The sequence below is a fragment of the Phodopus roborovskii genome, unplaced genomic scaffold (assembly GCF_943737965.1).
Source record: "Phodopus roborovskii unplaced genomic scaffold, PHOROB, whole genome shotgun sequence".
NCBI classification, from domain to species: Eukaryota; Metazoa; Chordata; class Mammalia; order Rodentia; family Cricetidae; genus Phodopus; species Phodopus roborovskii.
In genome coordinates, this window is record NW_026126413.1 from 3,002,791 (window position 1) to 3,022,933 (window position 20,143).

The 20,143-nt window shown below is 35.9% G+C and overlaps 1 protein-coding gene across 1 annotated transcript in view; it reads left to right on the plus strand.

The window, feature by feature from the left end:
- The window catches only part of Edil3 (EGF like repeats and discoidin domains 3), a 280,901-nt gene that overhangs the window by 162,629 nt on the left and 98,129 nt on the right, over positions 1–20,143 (plus strand). The window contains exons 6-8 of the mRNA XM_051182916.1: positions 10,700–10,855; positions 12,296–12,440; positions 16,924–17,108. Of these exons, the coding sequence (XP_051038873.1) occupies positions 10,700–10,855; positions 12,296–12,440; positions 16,924–17,108 (486 nt within the window). The remainder of the gene's footprint in view (positions 1–10,699; positions 10,856–12,295; positions 12,441–16,923; positions 17,109–20,143) is intronic.

Sequence of the window (20,143 nt, forward strand, 5' to 3'; positions counted from 1 at the left end):
CACTTCAATTGCTTTTATTTATTTTAACATCATTTACTTTATTAAATTTGCATTATTTTTTCTTCTCAGGTTGTGTGAATGTAAGTAATTACATGTATACCTGAGCAAGTGTATATTTGTTTTGAAAACTGTTTCTTTACCATTAATAGTTCTCAGCTAAAATTGTTGTTCACACATTGTTTTGACAGGAAGTCCTAAAAGCCCATTCAGAAAGTTCATGAATTACATTATTTCCATATATAAATTCCTTCCAGACTTTCACTATGCTAACATTATACTAATACTACATGTCCATGTCTTAGAAGAAATCAAGACAGTGGCACCAAACTATGATCACTATCACTGTCTCCTCTCTATCATGCACATTTAGGAGCAAAACAAGAACACACTATTCAATTTTAATTTTCCCTAATGAACCTATAATGATAACTGACTTAATTAACTGTCAGTCCCTGTTATGTCTTTCACTTTCTGTGTGAGGCAAAAGGAATTGTAAAAAAATATGCTTCTCTTAATGCTGAAGTTTTATATCACCAGCTGAAGCAATGTGTAATTCTGTGATTTACTATGTGAATTCTCCTCTCTTATGACTACAGCAAAGGTTTCATGTCAGAGAACAATTGTCAGATAATCTATTGCTGTCATTCATTCCTAGCTATTTGCTAGAGTTGCTGTACACCAGGGGAAATGGCTGATAGTATTTACTGCTGTAAAATCAGAAATTTCAATTTAAATTAGTATTGCAAACTTTAGCTTGTAATCAATAAAAAGTTCTCTTTTGATGAAATGGGTGTTAATAGGACTTTTTTTGAAATAAAGTGATATCAGCTGTCATCACTTGGAGAATCATCATAGCTTAATGAGCCAGTGTGTTAGAAACGATCAGTGCAGTCTAAAAGTGGTATAAACTATCTAAAGCATAAGACATTCTACAGAGCTTAGAATAACAGATAAGAACAATTCATTTGGAGAATTTAGATTTCATAAAGCAAGTAAAAGTTAAGAAGCTATGTAAGGAGTATGGTTTTTCCTCCCGCCACCTGGTCTTGTCCCGCCGCCACGCCAGCCCCAATTAACACACAGAGACTCTGTATTTGATATAATCTTGTTGGCCAGTTACTAGTTTCTTATCGGCTAGCTCTGTCTTAAATACTAACCCATTTCTATGTATTTCCACGTGGTCTTACTGAGAGCAGAGGAATGGCTCTGCTCCAGACTCTCCATCTTGACCCCTCCTTCCTACTCTCTCTTTCCTCCTTGTCTCCTAGTCCCTCCTATCCTCCTTTCCTATTGGCCAACAGTGCTTTATTCATTAACCAGTATGAGAAACATAGTTACAGAATGACATCCAAATTCCCAAATATTGTTTATAAATGTTTGTTTTCATTTAAATGGGCTTGGTTATAAATGGTTAATGACAACAACCAATCTCTTTTTAAAGGAGAGTCTGGAGAGAACAGAACTGCCATTCCTCCGCTCTCAGTAAGACCACGTGGAAATACATAGAAATGGGTTAATATTTAAGACAGAGCTAGCCGATAAGAAACTAGTAACTGGCCAACAAGATTATATCAAATACAGAGTCTCTGTGTGTTAATTGGGGCTGGCGAGGCGGCGGGACAAGACCAGGCGGCAGGCAGAAAAACCATACTCCTTACAAAGCTACTTTCAATGGAATCTAAAATTATATATCCCAAGCACTGTTGTAGTATCAAAAATATTTAGTTATTGGATAGCTTATTAAACTACATCTTCTTTATTTAGCTTCATAAGGCTCTATTTTCTTCATTTCTCTCAGACATTCATTCTTACAGATTTGATATGGAAATGAGAGAACAAGCCTTTCCAAGTCATATCTGATAGAAATTTAAAAAATACAGACCAACATCTCTGTAAATCTTTGCTTATACTTGAATAATGTATATTTTACAAAAATTCAGTACTTCTGGTAGGTTGTGACTATTTTTTTTAACTTAATAAACATGTCATTTAAAATAAAATTCATTATTATTGTTTATATGTGTGTGAAACTGCATGTGCCATGACCATGTGTAGAAAGGAGAGGACAATTTTGTTTCATGAACTTTGTACTTCAATCATCACATGCACTCTGGAGGTTACTCAGGACATCAGGCTTGCTAAGAAGTGCTTTTTCACCCAAATCACTCCTCATGTTTGAATTAATCAATATTCCTTCAGGATATATTTAAAATTTCTAACAACATGACTACATGAACATATTTAAAACCGTACCAAAACATACCTTAATATTTGTGCTTTTAATGATATTTGATATGGGTATTCTGTTTCTAAAAATCTGAGAACTAATTCCACACAAAACCAATTCTAGTTCTTATTTTTTTGTTTCAAGATGGATTTATTTAGTAAAAGCTCCTTACTCTGTAGTCCAGCCTCTTTGTGACTCATTGCATAGCCTAGGATGGCTTCTCATTCATGATAACCTTTCTGTCTCAATTGCTAAGGTCAAAGATATCACCAACTTTGCTATGATAGTCAGATTTGATAGTTCAGATATCCTTACATATAATATTACCTCACTGCAAACTTCACTTGTGATGTATTGGTATCATGAAAATCTTAAGTTGCTTGAGATTTTAGAAGGACTCAATGTCTGTGAGTGAATCCTGGTATATTTTCTGTGTCAATAGGCTAAGAGCAATCTCTCAGATTTTTTCATATTTCTATTCTTTGCCTCTCAATTCTTTTCCCTCTCCCCCCCCCATATTATTTTCCTTATATCCTTCTGTTGTCACACTTATTCTTTGGTTTGACAACTTGCCAGTATCACATTTTCTGAACACTGACATCTTGGAAAACTTTGTTATCTCCTGACAGACATTTGAAGTTACTGGAAATTGTGCTTTATTATTACACACAATATAGAAAGGCCCAGCTTGAACCTCTATCAAGTTACCTCTTTATTATTATACTCACGGGCTACATTCTTAAACTAAAAGTACAGAATTGAGTAACGAGTGCACTTTCAATGTCTTTCATATAACCTCACAACTTTGTTATTTAAATTCACCAGAAATACATAAATGTACCTATATTCAAAGGTCCTTGTTAATAGCATAGAATCAAAGTTTCTCTTCTTGCCCCTGATATGTGAAGTGGGATAACTTGTGCATTTCATTTAATGTCAAACAAGCAAATAATACTTAGTTCTTTTTGAAATGGGTCGTATTTCATCTTTCAATTTATCAGGTCATCTAACTCCTTAAAATAATGAAGCTTTGCTATGATAAGAATTGCAAATTATCAGTCTTTAGTTACCATTGCACATTGACTTTTCTCTTGAAATTTCTGTTCTATGTAAGACTTAATTTCTCATAGGTAAAAACGTTTTTATCTTTGGTGGGACAGTTGGCAGGGTATGGCACCTGGTAGGTGGAGTGCAGTCTCTTGGTGGGGTGGGTAGTGGTGTATCAGAGCACCAGGAGTGCTCTCAATGGGGACAGGACACAGAAGGAACAAGATCTGGGGCCAATCCTGGGAGTTCCCAGGGAAGAGTGTGTGTGTGTGGTGCGGGTGTTCCATCCGAATTGGTCCCAGACTCACCTCTAGCAGAGGCCTGGCGATTGGGGGGAGGAAAGCATCTTCAACAAATGGTGCTGGCACAATTGGATGATGGTGTATAGAAGACTGCAGATAGTCCCATGACTATCACCATGCACAAAACTCAAGTCGAAATGGATCAAAGGCCTCAACATAAATCCAGCCACACTGAACTTCTTAGAAGAGAAAGTGGGAGGTACCCTTGAAAAAATGGTATAAGAGACTGCTTCCTGAACATAACCTCAGTAGTGCAGACTCTAAGATCAACAATAAATGGGACCTCCTCAAACTTAGAAGCTTCTGTAAGGCAAAAGACACAGTTGACAACACCAAATGGCAGCCTACAGACTGGGAAAAGATTTTCACCAATCCTACATCTGACAAAAGGCTGATCTCCAAAATATACAAAGAACTCAATAAACTAGTCAACAAAACACCAAATAACCCTATTGAAAAATGGGACACAGAACTGAAAAAAGAATTCTCAATAGAGAATCAAAAAGGATGAAAGATACTTAAGAAGTTGCTCATCACCTTTAGCTATCAGGGAAATGAAAATCAAAAAACTTTGAGATACCATCTTACTCCTGCCAGAATGGTTAAAATTAGAAACACCAATGACAGCTTATGTTGGAGAGGATTTGGAGAAAAGGGAACACTCCTCAACTGCTGGTGGGAGAGAAAACTTGTACAGCCATTTTGGATATCAGTATGGCAGTTCCTCAGGAAAATGGGAATCAGTCTACCATAGGACCCAGCAATCCCCCTCTAAGGCATATACCCAATTGATCCACATCCATGCCGCAAAGTCATCGGGTCAACTATGTTCATAAAAGCATTATTTGTAATAGCAAGAACCTGGAAGCAACCTAGATGCCCCTCAACTGAAGAATGGATGAAGATGATGTGGCACATTTACACAGTGTAATACTACTCTATGGGAAAAAACAACGGAATCTTTAAATTCACAGGCAAATAGATGGAACATGAAGAAACCAACCTGAATGAGGTAACACAGTCACAAAAAGAGGAACATGGTGTGTACTTGCTCATGTATGAATTTTAGACCTAGAGCAAAGGATCTCCAGCCTAGAATTCATACCAACAGAGGAACTAGGATACAAGGTGGATTCTAAGAGATTCATATGTGGTCCCTCACAGAAGGGGGAAGGGACAAGTTCTCCAGAGCACATGGGAAGTGGGGAAGGGGGTCAGTGAGTGGAGAGTGAACTATGAGAAAGTGCAGGGGATAGAGAAAAGCACATGGGGCTGGGAAGATTGAGTCTGAAGAGGAATAGAAGACAGGAGACAGAGACAGATATATATATATATATATATATATATATATATATATATATATAGAGAGAGAGAGAGAGAGAGAGAGAGAGAGAACATAAAAGAGGGAGCCATTATAGGATTGAAGAGAAAACTGAACCTAAAGAAATGTCCACATACCTACAAGACTGACTTCATCTATCAATTTGAGCAACAGTGGATAGGCTACCATACATGCCTGATAATGAGATCAATGACTAACTTATCCACCATCATGGAATCCCTCATCTAGTACCTGTTGGAAACAGAAACAAATACCCATAACTAAACACTGAGCCAAACTAGAATCAAGATGCAGAGAGGCGGGACATGACCATGCTGCAAAAACACACAGAGACAGTGGACCTGAACAGACTGATAGCTGGGAATCCAGCATGGGACAGACTCAGACCCCCTGAACATGAGTCTCAGCCAGAAGGCCTGAGAAGTCTAAGGGACCTCAGACAGTGGAACCAGGAGGTATCCCTGGTGCACAAGAGGACCTTGTGGGCAAATCCCCCATGGAGGGATACTCCCTTAACCTAGAGACAGGAAAGAAATCCTAGCCCCTACTTCAAATGACTTGACAGATGTAGATGACCCCTCCTGGATGGCATCACCCTACATGTGGAATGGGGTGAGGGGGATCAGGTGGGGGGGTGGTTGGGGTACATGTAAGGAGGGAGAAAGGGAAAGAAGGAGGGAGAGTGAGAGGGGGAATGAAAGGAGGGAGAGGGAACTGGGATTGATATGAAAATAAATAAATAAATAGGAAAAAAGTGTGGTGTGGAAAATTTCACTATAAGTGCATGAGGTTTTATATGTGATTTGAGTTTTAGTAATGTTTCTTTTACAATTGTGGGTGCCTTTGTTTTGGGGGCTTTTATGTTCAGAACTGAGACTTTATCTTGATGGATTTCTCCTGTGATGAATATGAAATGCCCTTCCTTCTTCTTCACCTTTGATTGATTTTCCTTTAAAGCTTAATTTGTTGGATATTAGGATAGCTACATCAACTTGTTTCTTGGATCCATTTGATTGGAAAATCTTTAGATAACCCTTAACTCTAAGGTAATGCCAATCTATGAAGTTGAAGTGTTTTTCTTGTTTGCAACAGAAGTATGCATTCTGTCTTCATATCAATTCTGTTAGCCTATGTCTTTTTATAGGTGAGTTAAGACCATTAATATTGAAGGATATTAATGACCATTGATTTTTAATTCTTGTTTGTTTTGGATTTGTTGTTGCTGGTTGTATTATGTGTGGATCTCCCCCTATTTGTTTTTTTTTTTTTTTTTTTTTTTTTTTTTTTGGCTGTTGGTAAAGTGGAATTATATATTGCCTATGATTTAGTAAGTGTAGTTGACTTCTTTGGGTTTAGTTTTTCTTCTAGAACTGTCTTAGGGCTGTATTAGTTGATAAGTATTGCATAAATCTGGTTTTGTCATGGAATATCTTGGTCTTTCCATCTACAGTGATTGAAAGCTTTGCTGAGTATAGTAGTCTGGGCTGGCATCTGTGGTCTCTTAGTGTTAGTAGAATATCTATCTAGGACCTACTGGTCTTCAGATTTTACATGGAGAATTCAGGTGTAATTCTAATAGGTTTGCCTTTATATGTTATTTGGTTACTTGGCCTTTATCCTTTGCTTCTTTTAATATTCTTTATTCTGTACATTCAGTGTTTTATTGTGTTGAGAGGGTATTTTTTTTTTTTTTTTTTTTGTGGTCTGCTCTATTTGGTGTTCTGTAAGATTTTTGTACTTTCATTGCCATGTCTTTCTTTATGTTGGGAAAGTTCTCTTCTATGATTTTCTTGAATATATTTTCTGCACCTTTGAGTTGGGTTTCTTCACCTCCTTTTGTACCTATTATTCTTAGGTTTGTTCTTTTCACAGTGTCCTATATTTTCTGTTAGGGGTTTGTTGAACTTAAGATTTTCTTTGGTCAATGAATCTGGCTGTTCTTGTGTATCTTCAAAGACTGAGATTCTTTCTTCAATCTCTTGTATTCTGTTGGTTATGTTTGTGTCCTGATTGTTTACCCAGCTTTTCCCTCAGTTTGTGTTTTCTTTATTTTATCTTTTTCAGTTTTTAGGCCATGGACTGTTTGAAGTGTTTCCTTCATTTGTTTGATTGTCTTTTCTGGCTTTCCATAAGAGCTTTGTTGATTTTTTGATTTTTTTGTTTGGTTTTTCTTCCATTTCTTTGAAGGATTTTCTTCATTTCCTCTTTTAGGGTCCCTATCATCTTTGCAAAGTTGTTTTTAGGGTCATTCTCTTCTGTTTTATCTGTGTTGGGATGCTCAAATCTTAATGGTGTGGAGTCCCTAGACTCTGGGGTGTGTCATATTGATCTTCCTGTTGTTGACTGTGTTCTTTTACTGTAGTCTACCCACCCTTTTTCCAGTACATACTGGTGGGGTCTCTCCCACTACTGGTGAGTACAGACCAAGGAAACCTTCTGGTGGGTGCAAGAAAGTCCAATAATCCAATGGCTCTCCTCTTCCAGTGGGTGGAGATGTGACTAGGGTGCTGGCTGACTCTGGATGGGATGGTCTGCTAGGACGGATTACTTTGTGCACAGCTCCAAGTCCTCAGGGAGCTCAGAGGATGACATTAGAGCCTGGCTCCTTCTGTGGGTGGAGGCAGAATCAGGATGCTGGGAGACACTGGATAGTCTGTTCCTCCTGCATGGGCTCCCCATATGCGCAAAGGTTGTAGGCCTCAGGAGGCTCCTAGCAGGTCCCAAGAGGCAGTCATTATGATTTTCAATCCATGAATATATGCTCCTTGATAGCTCCTATTACTAAGCGTTAATGTCTAAATTCTGGTGGAATTCTTTTAATGTAACTCCAATCCCCCCCCCCCCGAAAGAAGAACACTGAAAATCAAACCAAATATTCAATATTTTAAGAATTTTCTACGTGGCTAAATTTTTCATGTGTATGTCGTATAGTGTTTATGTATCAAAATTCTATTAGAGTCACTTAAAGAGTTCAAAAAATTAAACTTCAAAGACTAAACAACATTACAAAGGTAGGAAGTCAAACAGTAGCTGTGACTACTGTCTTTCTGTTTCTGTCTAGCCTCTGTATGGGATCTAATCATCCATAGCTCCATGAATTTTCCTATCCACATTCATTAGGGGACACAGTGTGCTCAAAATATCTGAGAACATTCTTTGGTCTTTTATGGTCATACAATGTACCTACTATTCTGTATAGAAATGTCATCTTTGTAACAAGTTATATAAGTGAAAATATATTTTTGAATTTAAGGACTTACAGAATAGCTTAGAAAATGTCAATGTGATTTCTAATAGACAGTTAATATAGGGCCCACTGTGATCCACAAAGCAAGGTATATCTAAGGTAAGCTTTAGCTAGTTGCCTGACAGCAACTAAACACAGTAATGGGATGAGCCAGGTCTACTTGCAGCAACTTTTTATAGTAGCAATGCCTCTGAAGTCATGCTTAATTTGCCTCCAAGACCAACTTTTTATTTCTACAGAAACTTAGATTCCAAATTTAAGTACCATCATGAACATGAAATTCTTGCTTATGTTGAATCACTGTTTTTCTAAGCATAATAATTCAGCAATATGTTTATCAGTATTCTGAAGCCCAGTGTAACCCTAGAATAACTACAAACATGACTTTGAAAAGTTTTGTCCGCTTTAGTATTTAATGAAAACATGGCTGATGTTTAATTGCAGGTGTTTGCTTATAAGGACAGTTCAAGTGAGGTAATGTTTACAAACTGGGTTTCTGCATTCTTAGAATATATACCCAGATTTTGTTAAATATTGAAGAAAATATGAACCTTTTTAAAACAATTTCTGTTAATATGGAGAAAAATGAATTCAGATTTTTATTGTATAATTTTGCTACGCTTTTCCCACTTAAGCTTTAGAAAATTGCTGTATAGCTCATCAGCCAAATTTCTAGCTGAGATAATTTGGCTGTCTACAAGAGGCATAAACAAGATAATTGAAATGAGATAAAACATAATTGAAAAAGGAATTCTCAGCAGTGTGAGATGTGTTTTTAAAAAAGGGCTGGCTTCCAGAATGGGAGGAAATGTAATTCAAAGTGCCCACTGTTTATGTTCCATGTATGGAGAAGGTTCAGGCTCTGAAGATACCCCAGAGTGAAATGAAGAGAGGAAAAGGGTTCATAGGCAAATTGGTTGCATAGCAACATGCAGATTTACTAACATAATGAAAATGTCTACCAGGGTTTACCTAGTATAAAGCATACAGTACAAATACCACATGCAACCACCAGAGGACCGAAACAAATGTACAAAAGTACTAAATGTAGTAAGTACACTTTACATTTGGGACTGTGTTCATTTTCTGAGCCTGGTAACAAGAATGGAGCCGAGAATACTTTCACATCTATAATCACGGTGATGTCTGACACACAATGAAAAACAAAATTGAATGTATGAGTCAATCCACACAGGGTCGTTGAAGACCATGGTATTACTGACAGTTTTATAACAGAAGCACTGTTTAGGAGGTCAATCTGGGATAGAGACAGTGGGCCTTAGGATCTAGATCATCTGAAGACTAGCAATGTTCAATTTGACTCAAAGATGGGGCAGCTCTGCTCAGCACAGTGAGGCAGGGACTAACCCTTCTCTGTGTCAATGTACAGCAAAAGTTCAGGCTGAGACTTGCAGAAGTTGGCCCTACTCACATGAAGTTCAGAGAATAGGGAAACCCTGTGGCATTGAGGGACTGGGCTATAGTGCCTCTGGCATCTTCTTTTGCAGCCTCTATGATTTAAATGCTGATTTCAAAGGCTCTTCAGACCATGGAAAAACGTATTCAAAAGCTTCTGAATCTTTGATGACTGTTTTTTTTTTGGGGGGGAGGAAATGTTCCTGAATTGGTAACTAATATAACTGTAAAAGACATTTAAATCACTCACTTTGTATTGGTAAAAGAGAATAGTGCTTTACAGCAATTTATCTAAAACAGTAACTTTCTCAGAAGTATACATGTATGAATATAATGAAGGTAAATGATGTTTATTCTATGTGGATAAAGCATGTTTCCATCACACAATTTAATGATTGTACAGTGAGAGCCAAAAAGTACCCTATGTTTGAATGACAGAGTAATAGTTTTAGAATGCAGCTATCTGTGATTTCTGCAGCAAACATAGATGTACAATGGAGAGAATATATTAACTATAAAGTTGCCCTGTGATGAAAGAAAGAGAAAAGCAATAGTTTTTTGAATCTCTAAAGCTCCCTACTGCATGACATTTTACACACCATAGCAGAGATGAAAGGACAAAGCGCAAGAAATCAAAGATGCTTGTGATTAGTTCTGACATCATATCTGTTTTTAGCTTTTCTCCTTCTAACATTCAACATTTCTATGGGCTCTCTATGTTTAATTTATGATGGAAACTCTGGAGTCCTCCATCAGAGAGATACACTACCAAACATATTGACAACAGAGTTTCACATTGATGACACAGATTTACTTTAATGAAAAGCTGTGTTTCCATCATATGTACATAGTATAGGCAACCACACTTTCTGATCTTACATTTTAGTGAGACATGGAACATGCAATAAATTTTTTAGAGCCCATCGTTAGAATATATTTTGAATTTGAACTTAATATATCAGTTTGTTATATTTGCATGAAAAATACCAAATATTTATTAACACTTCATATAAAGTGCTAATACAAAGATAAGTAAAATCCAATTCCCATCATCAATATTGCCCATATTGCAATCCTGAAAGCAATGAAAGAGATTTTCATTATGCTTGTTTCCTTAGATAAATTTGCAAAGAAAAATGAGAGTTACTGGTGTTATTACCCAAGGAGCCAAAAGGATTGGAAGCCCAGAATACATAAAATCCTACAAAATTGCCTATAGCAACGATGGGAAGACCTGGGCAATGTACAAAGTGAAAGGCACCAATGAAGACATGGTAAGACTTTACTCATCCTACAGAATTTAATTAAAATTCCATGATGACTACATGTTATCAATTGACACCTGAGCATTCGCTAGAGGCTTCTATTAAAATATATTTCTGCAGCTTTTCAGATTTAATCAGATAGATGGGGCAGGGCTTCCCTAAGCTGGGAATTTCTAACATCTGCCACTGAAGATTTCCCCAGATTTTAATTGATTCTCCTATAAATACTTGTCAAAAAGTTAGCAAATGTTGATCAAAATAAGTGAGCTGCCTTAAGGACAACAAGCTTTTCAATCCATTCTCCTAGCTTTCACAGATGGCCTTCTCCTTGGTCAAATAATCTACTATGTTAAAAACAAGAGCACTACATGAAAAGATGTATATTTGTGCATGTGTTGCATTTTGGAAATGTATCTATTACTGATCAGAAGAAATTTTTATGAAAGAAATGAGTATGGCATCTAATATCTTCTTTTCCTTTGGTGTTCAGAACTTTAAGTGAATTCATTTTTAAATAACATCAAAAGTCTGGGTAAGATGAACAGAAGAAATGGTGTTTACCAGAAAAATCTATTGATTTTCAAGTGGATAACCTCAGACTAACTTGAAGGATTTAGGGTGCTAATTTTTAAGAGAGATGTGATTGACAGACAGACAAAAAAGACAGATGATATAGGTGATAAACAGATGACATATGGTTATATATGTATATACATGTAGAGAGAGGTGGAAAGAAAGAGGGAGATAGAGACAGAGACAGGAAGAATGACTTCCTCTGGCTCTGCAGTCCTGGCCTTTGAAGTGGTAGAAGAGAGGGCTGGAGAGATAGCTCAACAGTTAAGAGCACTTACAGCTCTTGTGGAGGACTATAGTTAGGTTCCCAGCACCTACACTATAGCTTACAACAATCTACTTATCTACAGTTTCAAGGGATTAGATGTCTTTGTCTAACCTTGGTGGATACAAGACACACACATTATGCCTATACATACATGCAGGCAAAACACTCATACTCATCAAATTAAATAAACAAATCCTTACAAAAACTTAAAAATTAGTCAGGTAAGTATGATCATGTCATAGTACGCAGTGTTTTATTTACAAGTGACTTTATTTACTGTTGATGACAAAGTGCTTCATAATTCTCAGTTTTACTTTATTATAATCTTTTAGGAATTGTGTTGAATGTATTTTCACATGTACAAAATATAGTTTAAAATCTATTGAGTGTATATATATAAACATCTTCAGGCACACACACATATATACATATATTCATATATGGGCATACATATGGGTAACAGTCTCACTATGTAGTCTAAGCTGACTTTGAACTCATGGTGATCCTCCTGTCTCATGGTTATTCTGCTGTCTCAACTTCCATAATACTGGTATTGCAGGCATGAGCTGTCATGCCCAGCTTTTAAAATACTGTATGTCTTTACACAGGTGTTCCGTGGAAATGTTGATAACAACACACCCTATGCAAACTCTTTCACACCCCCAATCAAAGCTCAGTATGTCAGACTCTATCCCCAAATTTGTCGGAGGCACTGTACATTAAGGATGGAGCTGCTTGGCTGTGAGCTCTCAGGTAAGTCTCCTGTTTTCTATCATGGAACTGTCTTTAGTGAGAACAGAAAGCATCTCAGTATGTGCTTAGCTACTAATATCTAGGTTTGCAGCACTCACAGAAGTTTATTTATTCTAGAATATATGTAGGGCATGGTTCAATGAGAAAATTCATGCTGTTTATGTGTCAAATAAAGTTGTAAGCCACCCTACAGAAATAGTACAGTGTCAAGTAATCAAATAGAATACCAGAAATTCTCATGAGAATCTGTTGTCAAAAGATGTGCTCCATTGATTTTGGTTGTAAATATGATTTATATTTAGTAATGAAAGTTCAATTTAAAAATACAATCTGCTTGACCTCATAAATTGTGCAAATTTAGGCTGTAAGTTCCAAAGAAAGTAACTTTTATCTTTAAACTTGGTGCTTTCTTTTTTGGTTCTATGAAACATGTAAATTTGTCATCCCTCTCTAGGGAACAATACTTCAACACCAAGAGTACTACTATAAATTCATTCTTGTAGCATTCTCAACTAGCAACCTGCTTATTATATAAGCTCAAGGGTAATACATCAAAGAACATAGAGCTAAATAATTCTCCTGAAGGATCATCCATACAAGATAAAACCAAAAAAATATTGTGTCTGGATCCAATTTTATATTTGTAATTATATTCTGAATTAAATAGAACATCATTTCTGCTTATTCACTCAATTATGTTTTAGAGAGCTGTTACTGTATTTCATGCATATAAACTTAACCTATCTTGGGAAGGTGATAAAAGATTTCTTATGTTCAAACAACTGTGAATCAATTGGAAAGTTCACTTGTGTCAGGTTTTAGTATAATGCCCCAAACAGGGAAACTTCTTACCAAATTTGAAAGAATACAGCCACTATAAAAAATTAACTTAGTCCTTTGAAAATTTTATACTTGTGTTTAATTGATGTTTATTTCTCTCTCTTTTTCTCTCTCTCTCCCTCTTTCTCTCTTGCCATCCTGTAACTCCTCTGACCCCATGAACTGTGATTTTTTTCCCTACTAGAATCCTTTCCTAGAGGAGAAAAACCAAGGAAATGATTGTAAGCAAATAGAAGAGGTTATTAAAAAGGAGTATTCTTTACCAGCCCATTCATAGAAAGAAATCAGAGTAAATTTGCTATATGAGCGAACCTACTTTAAGAATCACATGTCCATAATCTATATCAGTGTTGTTGATGATAGAGAAAGATGTTCACTGCCATTCATTATCTTCAGAGATGTATTTTTTAATTATTTGGACCATATTATTGATTGTTACGATATGTGAGCAGAATTATTGCTACAGATTGTTTGTATTGCATGACACTTTATCACCAGAGAACAGTGTCATCCCTAAGCCATTCATCATAAAGCAATCAGGAGGAAACCACAGTATGATGATGTTTGCAGCAAGCCCTGTGGGTTTTTCTTTCTTTCTTTTTTTTTTTTTTTTTTTTTTTTCTTTTTTGCTTTACATCACCTTCCCCACTTCTTCAATCCTGTGATTCATGAGGGCCAGCTTCTCATACATGACACACTTACACCCTTAAGGTGTAAATATATTTTGCTTGCAAGCTTGACAAGCGGTTACAACTGACACTATACAGACTTTATTTTCTGAAAAGGAAGTAGTTCTCTCACTCCCAATCCTACAAATTGATTTTAAAATTGGGTGCAGATAGCAGTATCTCTTACTGACTGACTTTAAAGACTGGAGAGTGTTTCACCATAGAAATAATCAGTGCTTATGCAATACTTTATTTTTTATGTCTATTCATACTGGTAAAAGAGGTAATTAATTTGTATTCACAAAAACACATGAATGAGACAGGAAATTTATGAGTTATATAAAGCCCATTGCTAAATAATTTACCTGTGATTCTTCAAAATAAACATTGACAAAATATTTTATAATATTTCACTCAGTGTGTGCAATACTGTAAAGTCCAAGTCTCCCTTATTATTTTCAACAGTTGTAGATCTTCAGTATTATCTAGAACATCTTTTAAATTGTATGAAAGATGACTGGGGATGTTTGGAAGGAAATAGAGCCTAATCACAGTTGGAAGACTAAAACTCATTCACCCATTCTTTAATTAATTATTATTTTTAAAGAATAATAATTATTTAAAGCTCTATTTATTAGCTATGTACTGGAAAACATAATGGATATGAAATGAATTTTGTGATTAAAAAGAAATTGTTAAAGGCATGACTTATCTATCCAATTTATAGAAATTTAATAAGAAAAGAAAAATTCACCCAGAAATGATGTTCTATTTCATGTCTTCTGCAAACTAAACAAAATTTTGCAATGATTGGTCTGTAGCAGGGGCCAAGGTCAGGATACAAATAAAAGAATTCATAAGTCATGAAGACAGTGTACACTACTTTGGGATTGCCTGAAGATAAATATCATGCCATTATGATTATTAGAACTTTCTAGAATTTTGGGCGCTGCTAGGACTATGAATTGTTTTTCCCTCAGAGCTTACATGTTGGCTTTTAAGCTTCTTTACCATTGGGTTTAAGATGCAAGTCTCCTCAATATGATTCTGGTTAAGAAAACAGCCTTCCATGCCTTCATTTGCTATGTTGTTCAAGTAAAGATGGAAGAACAGACTACACAGAGGAGCATCAGCTTCAAGAGGAAAGACATCATTCAGATCGACTAGTTCAGATAGCAATTAGCTGAAATCAGTTACTATCAGTGGAACGTTCTATGTTTTGTCTCTAAGATGCCACACATAAAACGCTCTACACTGAGCAACAGTGCCCAGCTATAGGATGCTAAATTGTAGTCACTGAAATGTTGATACTTGGAGACTTAATACTGCTTTCTGTTGAAGTGAGTTTTATGGAAATAATAAAAGAGCTCATTCTTACTCAGTACTGACTGTGCCAGTAATATTTCTAAATACTTGGTATTTTATCAACTAATTTCCAAAGATATCTGCCCAAGGTGGATTCTATTGCAATCTTCATTTTGGAGATTTGAACACTGAAATGAAAGAATAATAGGTATAAGACCACACATCCAGTGAAATGAAGACCAGTAGAGTATGAAGGAAGGAAGGCATTGTGCTGGGGAAGTTTATGCTTTTTCCTTTGCCCTTTAACAATCTATTTCATCTGGCCAAGTCTTAATCACCAAAGGACATAAAGATAGATGCATGTCTCCTACAGAAATCTAGCAAGTTTTTTTTAGCATACCCACATAAGTACACAACATTTTTAATACCATACAACCCAAAATCATAGCATATCAAAATTGGAAATACATGTGGTAAAATTGATAATCTGGGAAACTAGCAAAGACTGACCTGGACCTCCTGAACGTGGGTCTCAGTTAGAAGGCCTAGGCAGTCTGTGGAGCCTCTGGCAGTGGAACCAGGATGTATCCTAGGTGCACAACCCGACTTCAGGAGCCAATTTCCCAGGGAGGGATATTCCCTTAGCCAAGAGACACAGGGAAGGGCTTAGGACTTACCCCAAATGACTTGACAGATTTTGATGATCCCTCATGGAAGGCCTCAATATCCCTGGGGAATGGATAGGGGATGATATGTGTGGGGAGTCAGTAGGGACCATTGGAGAATGGGAGGGAGAAAGAACTGGAATTGATATGTAAAATAAGAAAAAATTACATAATAATAAGAAGACCAAAAAATGTATTAAATGTTATTTAGTTTGAAAATGAGAATTTGTGGAAATAATGAATGGTTTTAGTTAGAGGTTGTTTTTCATATTCTTGTTGTTTTACTCAATTTCCTAAATTCCATAGCTGTATAATGCCTGACACGTGGTAATATACTAGGTAAATAGTATCTTCCTCCCTCCTACAGGAAGCCATATCTATCTATACCATCCAGCACTCATAGATGGGGTTAGGATGGCTAGAGTACAAGGCCAACTTGGCTACACTGAGAGACCCTGTCTCTAAACTGTAAGAGTTGTGCATATTTCTTAGACAATAAAACATTGTCCAGTTTAGAATATTGCTATGGAACAATTTATAAAAATGACTCTGTGCTAGGGGAAATTTCATTGGTGATATTATGAAAACAAATAAAAGAAAACCAAATATACTTTATGAGAAAAATGCCCCATCCTCCAAGATACAATAAAATTGTGGAAAACTAGGGAACAGTCATGAGGCTCCCAGTAATGAGACAGAAGAGAGCATTTTGGCAATGTTTTCATTTTGCAAAATCATCTATCATAGAAAAGTATTCTGAATTGTCTGTCTTGTTTTCAATTTTCCAAAATGTATTCAGATAAAATAGCTTGAATTGGCTATCTTGTTTTTATATTTTATTCCAGATTTATTTCTGATTATAGCTCCTCTTTTGAATTTAGATGGCCTCTCTTTGGGGGAATGAATAGTATTATGTTCAGTCTTCTCTTGCTACTCAGAAATAAACCAGGAAAAGGTCCAGGATGATCAATTGTTTACTTCATGGAGTTCTTCTCCTTCTACCAGGCTGTTCAGAACCTTTGGGGATGAAATCAGGGCATATACAAGACTACCAGATTACTGCCTCCAGCGTCTTCAGGACACTCAACATGGACATGTTCACTTGGGAATCAAGGAAAGCCCGGCTGGACAAGCAAGGCAAAGTAAATGCCTGGACCTCCGGCCACAATGACCAATCACAGTGGTTGCAGGTAATGTTTCCTAGTCTACCACTCCCGTTCTGTAGAGACTTTGTCTTAGTGGCTAGTCGAATTACTTTACACTGCTTTAAATATGCTTTCATATTTGCCTTTTCTAATCCAGGAAAACAGAAATAACTTATGAAACCATATCTTTGGCCTGTATTCATTCAGCATTGATATATAGATGCAGACCATGAACAAACTGGCTGGGTAAACTATACCAGATTACACTGTACATACCTGATCAGATTTGTAGTTTGCCTGATCAAGTTTGAGACAATCTGCTTGCCAAGTTTTATCCCTTCTGATGTTTCATATTTTATTTAATATTGACAATTAACATCAGAATCTGAAAACACTGGAATCACGCCACTGACCTGCACGGAGTCTCATAGTGCCATGACTCATGACTAAGCATCTCTTTACCAGTCGTTGCAAAACAATGGGACAATTTGATTACACTCTCCCATACAATTAAATTATGAAAGAAATAAGGATTCTACAAAGTCTGTTAGTCACTTTGAATTAAAGTAATGTTACATCTGATTCTTTTATAAATAGTCCTCTTGAAATACCTTTATTTTTGGGATACCTTTATGCATAGGTAGTTATGTTAATAACTGCTGTGACAACAAAAATATGATGACTCAATTTCATAATGAGGTTAGTTTCTTTCCTATGTATGAGCTCCACTTGAATTTTACATTTATTATTAAGTTTAAAAAACTGTGACAAACCATGGAATATCCACATACCGTAAATACACTTAAAACAACAAATCAAATACTAACCCTTATCCAGTCATCTAAAGTTTCCAATAATCTTTTTCAGTTTTGTCACTGTATTTTAGAATATTATATTCCAACAATTAGTAATAATCAATAATTTTCTATAGGTGCCTTAAATTTTTTCTTTTTTAGATTTTTTTTTTTTTTTTTTTTTTTTTTGAGACAGGGTTTCTCTGTCTTGTTTTGGAGCCTGTCCTGGAACTTGCTCTGTAGACCAGGCTGGCCTCAAACTCACAGAGATCCACTTACCTCTGCCTCGTGAATGCTGGGACTAAACAAGTAAGCCACCAACACCTGGCTTATAGCTGCCTTAAGTTTAACTTGACTCTTTTATTACAGGTAATGTTTGTTACGAGTTTTTAAAGCAGGCACTTGTTTACTGTATACTTCTATGTCATCCAACCTGTCGTTCTTATCTAACCTGTAGCACTTCTCACTACATTAAATCATCAATGTAATAACTGATTATGTGTCATGCACCCCTGAAGCCTCACAGGGGCTCTAGCACCAGCCCTCTTCATGCTTCGAAGGCAGCATTTGTCATAGAATTCATTTTTAAATTGACTGACATGACACCAAACATTGTTTTCCTCTTTGCTGAAGTTGCTAAGTGTTCTCTCCTAATACCACCCTTTATCTATCAGTTACCATCTCACTAATGTGTCTCTTACCAACCCCACAGGCTTGGATTAACTGATTTACCAAGTATCAGTGATTTTAGGCACTAGAATTGTCAATTATTACCATTCTTGTAATCCTACTGTCACATCCTGAGTGGAACTGCCACCCATATTTCTTTTATCCTGAAGCTCATTACCAGTCTTCCGAGTTACTATTCCTGTGCTTTAAAAATATTCTGTTTTTTCTAATCATAAGGGGTGAGCATGAGTGGGAGGCATGTTCATGTGTGTATTCTAAAATGCAAATACAGTTTTCTTTCACTCTTGCTGAAAATTTTTCAGTTGATCTCTCTAGGCCTGAGAATGAAATATAAATGCCTAATATAGCTAAAAATCTTTCCCTGATTTGTCCTCATTTATCTTTTGCCACACATTTTAATTTCCTCAAACTTAACACCATCTGTCTCTTGCTGTTCTGTTATAAACTTACTCTCTTCCTAGAGAAAAGAAAAAAGCATCAGCTATGGCACAAGAGAGATCCTTCAGCTTAGCTTTGGGTGTTGCTTTCTGTACAAAGACTTAGCTGTTAGCTATGCACTACCAGTATCTGATCCAGGATCTCTCCTATTTACAAGTCTCACAATACCCCCATGGAGGCCTGAAAACATAGATCACACTGAATCATATAGACATTTTTTTATTTGTTTGTTTTCCCAATATGCTTTGCGGTACTGTCAATCTGTAAGGAACTAAATTAATTCCATCTTTGTTCGGGCTTTGGTGATTCTTTTTCATCATTACTCTTGTGTTTGTGTGCAATTGAGAAGTAAAATAAATTTTGAACAAAGTCATTTCAACATAGTGATAGGTTACATAATCAACATGGCTGTTCAATGGTTAATGGGCAGGTAGCATATACAGCATAGATACACTCAACAATGAGATGACTCATATGCTGGGCACTATAGAGTGTGGCAGCTCAACATCCCATAGCTATTTAAGAATTGGAATTTCTACTTAATGCTTTCAAATCAGGTTGGTTACCAGCAACGAGAAAATGAAGAAGTAAAATAATTGAAATAAGGCTGCTACTTTTACCATGCTTCAATAAAATATAAAGCTTTTCAGTAAAAATATAGAGCAATTTTGAAATTGGAATCATGTGATAGATTGTTATATTGAAATGGTGTATTGAAATTGCTGTCTGTTTACTTTCTCAGCTTATACTCCAGTACCAAATAAAATATAATAATACTGATGTGTAGGAGATAATTCATAATGACTTATTGTATGGATAGAATTATTTCAAGTGAAATTCAAGTAATGCATTTATATGTATATATGGTATATATTTGATATTTAGTATAAAAAGACAATTGATATATATATATATATATATATATATATATAAAATCTCAAATAATTTTTCTGTACTAGGTATCAAATTAACTCAGGCATATTAGGCAAGCGTTTTGTCATTGAATAACAAGTGCAACCCTCACAATTATCATTAAGGTTTCCAATATAATTCATCAAAGTTCAACCTTTTAAAACACATTATAATATTAATATATGTCCTTAATATATATATAATAATAACACATGTCCTTGAAATTACCCAGTGTGAATAAACCAT